At 39.9% G+C, this 10,035-nt stretch overlaps 1 protein-coding gene across 2 annotated transcripts in view; it reads right to left on the reverse strand.

Annotated features, from left to right (window-relative positions):
• Window positions 1-7,392, reverse strand: part of ciita (class II, major histocompatibility complex, transactivator) — an 81,704-nt gene extending 74,312 nt beyond the window's left edge. For both annotated transcript variants that reach the window (XM_034189955.1, XM_034189954.1), the window contains exon 1: window positions 6,614-7,392. In XM_034189955.1, coding sequence (XP_034045846.1) covers window positions 6,614-7,256 — 643 coding nt within the window. In that variant the 5' untranslated portion in view covers window positions 7,257-7,392. The remainder of the gene's footprint in view (window positions 1-6,613) is intronic.
• Window positions 7,393-10,035: the final 2,643 nt, after the last annotated feature.

Consider the following 10,035-nt stretch of genomic DNA (forward strand, 5'->3'; position numbering starts at 1 on the left):
TAAACTGACTTAACAGTAGCCAACATGTGGCCGTGACCAAGTCAATTCGCCCTACTGATGTATCCCATAATCCCTTGCGCGCCAGAGAGTCACTACAGTCAAAACAACATAGAGAATCCACATGATGACAATTGTAAATGAATATTATACTACAACAATGTAATTTTTTTATGGTTTTCGTCACGTTAATAAGAGACTCATGATACCCTGAAAACTTGCTAAACAATTATAATAAATAATCCGTGTCTGCTATGTTTAATCTGCGTGGAATTTAATGAGCGCAAACCGAATTTCAGACGTCTTATATATATTAGTGTGGAACAAAAAGGACAAAAAGTGTTGTAAAGGACAATAATCAAGACGTTAAAGAGCAAACTTCATTTTCTCCCAGAACGACATGATCAGGAAGTGAGCAAAGCTCACAGCAGCTCCCATTGAAAATAACGGAGAGACAGACTGTGATTCTCGCATGTTTACATAAAACAAACACAATAACAACGTCTATAAACCCAGAGAATATATTCATGAGAGTTTTAGGCACAATATAAAAATAGTTTTATGTTGCGATGTTAATAGTGTTGTCCGTGTGCAGCGGTAACAGTGCAGCGTGATCAGAGCATCTCAATGCAGTTCTCAGTGTTACTGAGATCTCGCAGTGCGGCGACCTCTTCAAAGTTTTGCGGGATTTGAAACATCAATAGGGCAAATACTAAAAGTTAGCAGCTAGCGGTAACTTCCACTAAATTTTTTAGCGATTCATCTTTCTAAAAGTTAACTTTTCAGTTAGCGGATTAATGGTCATCAAAGCTAACTTTTTGGTTATCTGTGGCCACTGCTGGGAGCGATGGACAGCCAAAGTCCGGCACCTGGGGACCAGTTCCAGATGTAGAGATACTACCTTGGTCAGGAGCAGAAAAACAAGCATCCCCGAAATAAGCATGGTTTTTTGATTGCGGGAGGAATCAGAGTGCCCAGGCAAAACAGACACTGAGAAAACACGCAACCTTCACACAGGTATGGCAGGAAGCAATCCCACAACCTTCTTGCTGAGAGGCAACAGTGCTAACCACTACGCTACCATGCAGACCAGTAGTGTAACAATATTTGCTAAAGTCAGCCCCTGCTGTTAGCATTTTCTTTGAAATGGCTCTCAGCTGTCAAAATCTGGTCATCTTCATGCAAAATTGTAATCAGTGCCGAGAACAAAATAAAAGCTGGGTTTGCGCTGCAGCTTAGCTAAATGCCATGTGGCTTAAAGAATTTGTCTGTTTTAGCCACAGTGGCTAACAATGTCTTTCGTGATCATACACGAGTAGGTCTTATGAGTTACACTCCAGGTACAATTACTGGGGGAAATTTTATATATATATTGTAGACTAATGTCACCTTATCACATCTAAATTCCACTTCACATATTGCAAATAGGATGCTCCTATCTTTTTTTCAATCCCAGTCATGTTTATATATGCATATGTACTTATGTACATATATATATATATATATATATATATATATATATATATATATACACACACACACACACACACACACACACATTTTCTTATTTTATGGTATTGTTACAAGTATGCTTATCCTTGCGCACGCTGTTTAATGAGTTTAAGAGCTGACACAACATGTGACTTTCTCCTCTGTGAGATCAATAAAGTCTTATCTTATCTTATATAGACAGTAATTTTTAGGCATTTCAGAGTCATACTAAAAGTAACGTTTCATGCTCCTCCACCCACCCCTTTTTATTGCCATGTCAACACAAAACCAGTTCGAACAAAAGTGAATTTGTGAGCTATATTTGTTATTACATAATAATAATAACTTTTTTGTAACTGTACTGGCCAGTAAAAATAACACGTAAAAATAACTTAATTTTCATATCATTCATTCATATCATCATTATATTATCATTAAAGTTGAAATTCATCATTATTTATGAATATTTATCAGATTTTCATAATTTTAGTGCCTTTATGATGTATTAAATGTGACTAAAACATTTGCACAGCAATATATTTATTTATTTATTTATGTGTGTGCATGTTTCTATCAAAGTCCAAAAAGTTTTTTTTTTTATGTACATCAGATTTACAAGTCCTGAGAACTTTTCCCAGATTCACCCCCAAATTTAATCCTATCTATACCCCAAATTAAAAATTAATATATATATATATATATATATATATATATATATATATATATAAACATAAAAATGGACCAATTACCCAACAAATAAACTTGCTGTCCTCACAAACTATGTCATGAACACATTCACAGATTCATCTGAGTGAATCGTTGTGGATGAGGAAACAGGGAGTTTTGACACAAGTGGAAAGTACCGGCTTTTCCTGCTCATCAATGAAAACTAGACTGGTTATTAAATGTGGTTCAAATGTGTGAGATGAACACATTCACCTGCTGCAACTCACTCTTTTCTTATGGCTGAGCCAAAGAATCACAAAATGTAAAACTTTCTAAAAGGAAGGTGGGGGGTTGTGATAAAATAGACAACATGACCAGATTTAGTTATTTTTTCATTCCGAACAGTTCTGTTTTATTAGCTGGAATCCTAAAATTTACAAATGGCATAAAGAGATGAAATTTGGCCTGGAAAACAGGCTCAAACTTTTGAATTTCATGTATCTATATCTATATATTAGATATATAGCAGGTATAGAAAATGGACGGACTCCTGCTTCCAAATGACAACTGTAGAATTTATTTTCTAACTCGACAATCTGCAGCATGTTGATACCTGAACAGACATTCGCAAAAACAACTTCAACATGACGCGTGGTTATGTTGAGCCTAGACAACGTTGCAAAACATCAACAGCTAGCTAATTAAAGCCCCTTTCACACCGGGCCAACGTAGAGTTGTATAATGTGGCATACCAACTACACCCTATGTGGCAAACCGCTGAGGGACACAAAGGGGTCAGTGGAATAGATGCAAAAAAATTAAACGTTTAATTTTTTTTTTCTTTTTTTTTTTTCAAACATTCAGCATAGAGCACCAGACCCAGTGCTTTATGCAAGTCTACGCAACACTGCGCTACTGTACACCAAGCCTCCCCAGTTGTACGCAGCCTTACGCCAGTCTGCTGAAAAATCCTTTTAGGTTTTTTTTTTTAGCAGTTCATACCTGCATTGCTACATTTTATTCATCCCGCTGGACTCTGCTGAACTATGCTAGCATTGAAGCTTCAAAACCACAGAAGAAGAAGAGGAGGGCAGCCATTCCTGCGTACTAGATACGCAGCACAATGCAAATCTACGCAGGCCCAGTGTGAAAGAGGCTTTAGAGATCATGGAGTCACGACTACACAAGCAGCTAGCAGATCTTTGAAAGAACAACTGCAAAACACAAATTATGGATTTATTTTGTTGTATCAGTGGTGTCTGCTCTCCTATTTTTCCACTGAGTGAGGTAGCTTAGAATATGCTAATGTGACACAATTAAATATAAAACCCATCACCTGTCTTTTAATGTTGACTGAAAATGACTCTGTGTGTGTGTGTGTTTTAATATGCATTTTCTATTTCTCCACATTTTTCTGTTTTGGGGTTTGGGACCATCTATTGCCCAGGAATTCAAAGCAGGTGGAAATGGGAAAGGGGGAGAAGGTCAACAAAGAGAGAAAATGGGAATAACATACATTGTGGAGTATAAGTCCCGCCCCTCAATAAAAGCCTCTTGAAGGAGTTGGGGGGGGGGCACATGTAAGACATGCTGGAGTACAGTCTGTCACACCTTGTTTCTGTACATGGTGCTCACTTTTTAACAGTGTTTCTCTGGGGGTGAATTTAAGAATGGACAGGGACTCAATGGAGCACATGTGCACACCTCAGCATGTGTTGTTACTTAAAGAATTGAATTTCAGAAGCAAGTAAAATGAACAAAAATAAAAGTGCGATGGATATTTTGGATATTATTTGATGCAGTTTAGACAACAGAAAATGTCAGATGGAAAACAGTGGATTTTTGCAGGAAGCCCTCAGCTTGTGATGTCCATCATAAGGACTCACATTCACTCACTCATCTCCAACCACTTATGCCATTTGAGTGTTGGGGGGCGGGGGGTTGCAGCCGATCCCAGCAGTCACAGGACGTGAAGCGGGGTACACCCTGAGCAGGACGCCAGTCTGTTACAGGGCCACATACACACAGACAAACACATTCACACCTGCGCGCGCACACACACACACACAAACACACACACTTACAGACAATTGAAAGTTTCCAGTTTACCTAACCTGCATGTCTTTGTTTGTGGTAGGAACCTGGAGAGAACTCACGCAAACACAGGGAGAACATGCAAATTCCACAGAAATGCTACAGGTGGGAATTGATCCCATGACCTTATTGCTGTGATGCAACAGAGCTAACCACTAAGCTACGGTGCTGCCCCATCATAAGGACATTTAAATATATATATGCAAGGTGGATAGATATTATGCTCAATGGACAGCACTGGATGCTATCTGATGCACTCTGAACAACAGAAAATGTTAGATGGACACAGATAGAAAAGCAAACTGGAGTTTTGCAGGAAGCCCTTGGCTTGTGGTGTGTGCCATGAGGACTAAAAAAAGATGGAGAATATTGCTGACCCACCCTACTGGAAATACTACAACAAAAATGTGAGTCCATTTGATTTTTTTTTTTAAATCAGCTCTTTAATTTGTGATTTTTATTAATTGTAGTGTAATTTTATTTAGAACTTTACTGTGCGGCCCACCCATATAAACCTTTTGTGCAGCTGGTGATTATGATCTGGACAGCAGAAAGTCAAAATGAAAGTGAAACCAAGGTAGAAAAAACTGGCACAGCTTCTGCACCAAGCCATATAATTCTCAGAGGGTGAGGTCTGTGTCTGTGAGAACGGTGCTAATTTTGTGTCTATGTATGGTTTTGTGTTGAAGCCCAAAACATGTTTTTACCCTCCATCCAGCTGGCATGCAAAAACATGTTTGGCACCAACTCCATATCTTGCAGAAACAACTGCTGTACACTGTTTTGATTACACAAAGTCATGCAAAATGTGACTGGACAAAAGTAGAACTGCAGGAAATCCGAACAAAGCTGAAATTTTGCTTTCCGATCAACATTCTTATCATTATTACTAGTGCAGTGCCCGTAGAAAATTGGGAGCTTAAAATGAAATTTAAAAAGACCATCACCAAATCAATACCACATATCACCGCCAGACCAACTGAATTGTAAATAAAGTGTTGTGAAATGCCATCACCAGAATGCAGCACTTTCAAATGCCACCAGTTGTTATATAAATAATATAAGCTCGTAGACGAAGGCACAAACCGGAAATGGCACAAAACAATCCGGAAATGGCACAAAAAATCTGCCCAGTGGAGAAAAGGTCACAAACTGGACAACACTGTCGTAAAAAGGCACAAACTGATTGCAGACGAATATAGACATTATAAAGACTAGATGTCACATTCGTTGCTGATGCGCAAGAAACGTGGCCGCCATCTCGGACCAGTCATTGTAGTGATTCCATCACAGGGCACAGTGAAGGTTTGATTTAATATGATTGTTTTTTGTTTTTTTTTCTATAATAAAGTTGCTTTTTTCTTTTTTCTTTTCTCTGTTCTGTAAAGTGATGACACGGTGAGACGCTCACTCAAACCGGACAACACTGTTGTAAAAAGCCGTAAAAAGTCACAAATCGATGGTAGACGAAGCCACAAACCGGACAACATTGTCATAAAAAGCCACAAACCAATGGTAGGTTCTGCAACAATTATTCAGTTTTAAATTGTTGTTATATATGTATATATCGCATACCAGGTATCATGGATCAGTTTGGATATGTCAAAATACTTGAAGAGGTCATGTTGCTTTATGCTGAAGAGGACATGCCCTTGAAATGGGTGTTTCAACAAGACAATGACCCCAAGCACACTAGTAATCAAGCAAAATCTTGGTTCCAAACCAACAAAATTAATGCCTCACAGATGTGAAGAAATCCTGAAAAACTGTGGTTATACAACTAAATACTAGTTTAGTGATTCACAGGATTGCTAAAAAAGCAGTTTGAACACAATAGTTTTGACTTTGTAGCGTCAACAGCAGATGCTATTATTGTGAACACCCCCTTTTCTACTTTTTTTTTTTTTTTTTTTTTTTTTACTAATAGCCCAATTTCATAGCCTTAATAGTGTGCATATCATGAATGCTTGGTCTTGTTGGATTTGTGAGAATCTACTGGTACCTTGTTTCCCATGTAACAATAAGAAATATACTCAAAACCTGGATTAATCTTTTTAGTCACATAGCACTACTATTATTCTGAACACTACTGTATACACAGAGAAGAGCTTTGTTCATTAATGTCAGCGACATCGAACATATGTGTGAAATACCAAGTGTTCCAATACTTTTGGAGGGCACTGTATCCTAACCTTATGATGAGGGCAAAATGAATGTGATATTATTACTGTTTGGTTTAAGAATGTTTCATTTTCACTGTTTCTGCACTTTGTGTGAAATCATAGTCATATCTTCTATCATATTGATATGACAATATTGAGATATGATAATTTGGCCATATTGTACAGCCCTACTGTCAACTTACTACAGGATGCATCCTCCTGATTCGTCCCAAAGGACTCGTACACACCGTCGGCGCTGCAGGAGGTCACGATCATGCCCTCTACGTCATCTCTTAATGTACAGTGTTCATTATCTGTCTTTGATGAACCGTCCAGTGCAACACGATCAGAAGACTGATGTGTGGAAGGAGATTCTAAACAGGAGAGTCCAAGTTCAGCGATGTGTTGTCCACCCACTGTCCAGAAACCACAATCATCCTTTATGTCCATATGACAGAAGTCATCCTGCCCGTCTCCAGATCCACATGGGCTCAAAAGATCAGGGTCCATATTCAGGGTTAACATTTCATTTGTGACCTCTGAACTCACACTATTCTCTAATGCCCTCGGCGCTCGTGCATCAGTAACAACACATTTTGTCTCACTGGGTTTTCTGGTCTTTGCCGTCGACACCAAGGGTTGGAAGACCGTCTGTCCTCGGTCCCAGTGCTGCCACAGCAGGTCTGCTGTTCTCCTCTCTGCCTCCTCCACCTGCTCCACCCACCTCTTCCTCTCATCCTCATTCTCCGTTTCTTCCGACGTCACTCTGTGCTGTTGATCACATGTTGGGATACTTTCACGGAGAGCTCGTTCGTCCATCGCTGGTCGCTGCGACATCATCAGCATTGACCTTTGACCTTGCACTCCAGCACAGAACCAGGAAATTTCACATTCAGTCTCTGCTGTCAGTCACTCAAAACTCTCCAGCCATCATCACCTGTTCATCTGCCGCTTCACTTCCACCAATGCACCACTTGGCTGGTTCAGAGGTCGAGCACTGGCGTTCACTCACCCATCCAGACTGGTACTGGTGACCTGGTTCAGTTCCCAGTGCAGTTCTCTCTGAAAGGTTGTTTCGATTATCCGCTGTAGGCCTCCGACTTAATGTGCGCAGCAGAGTTTGGAGCTCAGCAGCAGAACCAGCCGTATGCCGCGCAGAATGTCCTCAAACTGGTCCATGGCGATGACCTGTGCATCCTTAACATGGTGCTGGGATCGGACTGATTTTAGTTTTGATTCTAAGAGATGAGATAGTCTGAGGAGGAGTTCTTAACAGGAAGAGGTGTCAGTGTGGCTTCTGTCTGAAGCAGTTTCACTTTTTCTACGTGTGAATGTTTCACTGTCTGCACACCTGACAATATCACAACATGATTGTTCTTCAATTTTTAGTAAACACTCCAGCTTTTATTCAAGAGCTGATAACCACCTCATTTTGACAGTTTGAAATAAATACTATTAAATATACTCACTATTTTTATATAAAATCTACAAACTAGAGTAGTACACAGTCGAGTGGACACTGCCCTTCAACCACATTAGATTAGACAGAACTTTATTAATCCCTTGGGATTCCAGCAGCATTGCATAACAACACACAGGGGAAGAAGCACACAGATTATTAAATGTAAAAAGTAAAAAAACAAAACAAATAAAAAAAATTGTAAACTTTTTTTTTTTTTAACATCATGAATTTTTGCTTCCACCAAACAGATTTTTACACATCTACTTTGTATGTGTAGTTAGAAGTACTAGTCAAAATATGTACACACATTTTCACGGGACACAGACCAAAGAAAAATAGATGTTTCTGCTGATTTACATCCAGGAGCGGATCAATATTTGTATTTTTCATGAAGCAAGTAATTGACAAAAACCCGATGGCCTGTTGCACATTTACAGACGTACTCTGCATTCTAACAAGAGCCACTTTAGCATCAAAAGAAATTTATTTATTTTTTTAAGGAGTGATGAAATATCTTAATTAACAAATTGGTCAACCTCTGTACACGTCATTAACATGTACATGTAACAAATATTATTAACATGTAACAAACATCCATCCATTTTTTTAAACCTGGTTATTTCAGTTAAGGGTCATGGGGGCTACAGTAGGCCTCCGAGATAAGACTATCCCAGTGGTCATTCGGTGACATGCGGGGTTCATCTTGGACAGCTTGCCAGTCTATTGCAGGGGCTCAATTAACACATATGTTAAATGGTAAATGGACTGCATTTATATAGCGCTTTTCCATCTGCATCAGAAGCTCAAAGCGCTTTACAATTATACCTCACATTCACCATTCACACAAACACAGTCACACAGGGTGTCAGGGTGCTGCCATGCAAGGCACTCACTACACCCCAGGAGCAACTTGGTGATTAAAGACCTTTCCCAAGGACCCTTAGCAATTTTTCAGACTGGCTGAGGTTTGAACAGAGGATCCTCTGGTCTGAAGCCCAACGCTTAACCACTAGACCACCACCTCCCCTAAAAATAAATCCCCTATGTCCCCGATGTTAAAAAATTAAGATTAAAAAACAAAGTAACAAAGGGCAAAGAAAATGTCAAGAATTGTGTTAATTCATGCACATGGCCACATGGGGTACCAATATTATGAAGTGTCACTGAAATCCAACAGACTGTTTACAAATTGCACTTACAAGACTCATGGATAGATGGACAGACAGGTTGATTCCAATACAGTGCTGTGGTGCTCGTTTACATCAGCAGATGGGACGGGACAGATGAATACAGCACCGCACTAGAGTTTTCATTACAGATTTGCGAAAAAAATTAACTCTGCCACATGGGGTGTGCAGCCAGTACATTCTGAGTGCTGGTCCTAAGCCCGGATAAGTGAGGAGGGTTGCGTCAGGAAAGGCATCCAGTGTAAAACGCAGCAAAATTAAAGATGCAGATAAATCGAATTTCCATACTGGATGAGTCGAAGCCCGGGTTAACAACGACCACCATCAGTGCTGTTATCCAACAGGGTGCCGGTGGAAATTGGGCTACTGCTGGGTGAAGAAGAAGACAAGGAAAACATATCCCAAGACAGTGGGAGAAGAGGAAGACTAGAAGGGTGGAAGTGAGAGATGGGACTTTGAATGTTGGCAGTATGACTGGTAAAGGAAGAGAGCTGGCTGATTTGATGGAGAGGAAAAAGATTAGACATATTGTGTGTGCAAGAGACAGAGTAGAAGGGAATTAAGACCAGGAGCATAGGTGGTGGGTTCCAGTTGTGTAATGGTGTGGTGTTGGGGTGATTTTAAAGGAAGAGTATGTCAAGAGTGTGTTGGAGGTTAAGCAAGTGTCTGACAGGGTAATGTGTGTGAAGTTGGAAATTGAAGGGGTGATGACAAATATCATCAGTACATATGCCCCACAGGTAGGTTGGAGTGAGTTAGATGAGGTGGTGGAGAGTGTGCCCAATCATGAAAGAGTGGTGATAGGAGCGGACTTCAATGGGCATGTTGGCAAAGGGAACAGTGGTGATGAGGGAGTAATGGATAGCTATGGTATCAAGGACAGACGTTTGGAAGGGGAGATGGTAGTTGATTTTACAAAAAGGGTGGTAATGGCTGTGGTGAACACGTAGTTTAAGAAAAGGGAGGAACACAGGGT

The sequence above is a fragment of the Thalassophryne amazonica genome, chromosome 16, assembly GCF_902500255.1.
Source record: "Thalassophryne amazonica chromosome 16, fThaAma1.1, whole genome shotgun sequence".
In the NCBI taxonomy this organism is placed as follows: Eukaryota; Metazoa; Chordata; class Actinopteri; order Batrachoidiformes; family Batrachoididae; genus Thalassophryne; species Thalassophryne amazonica.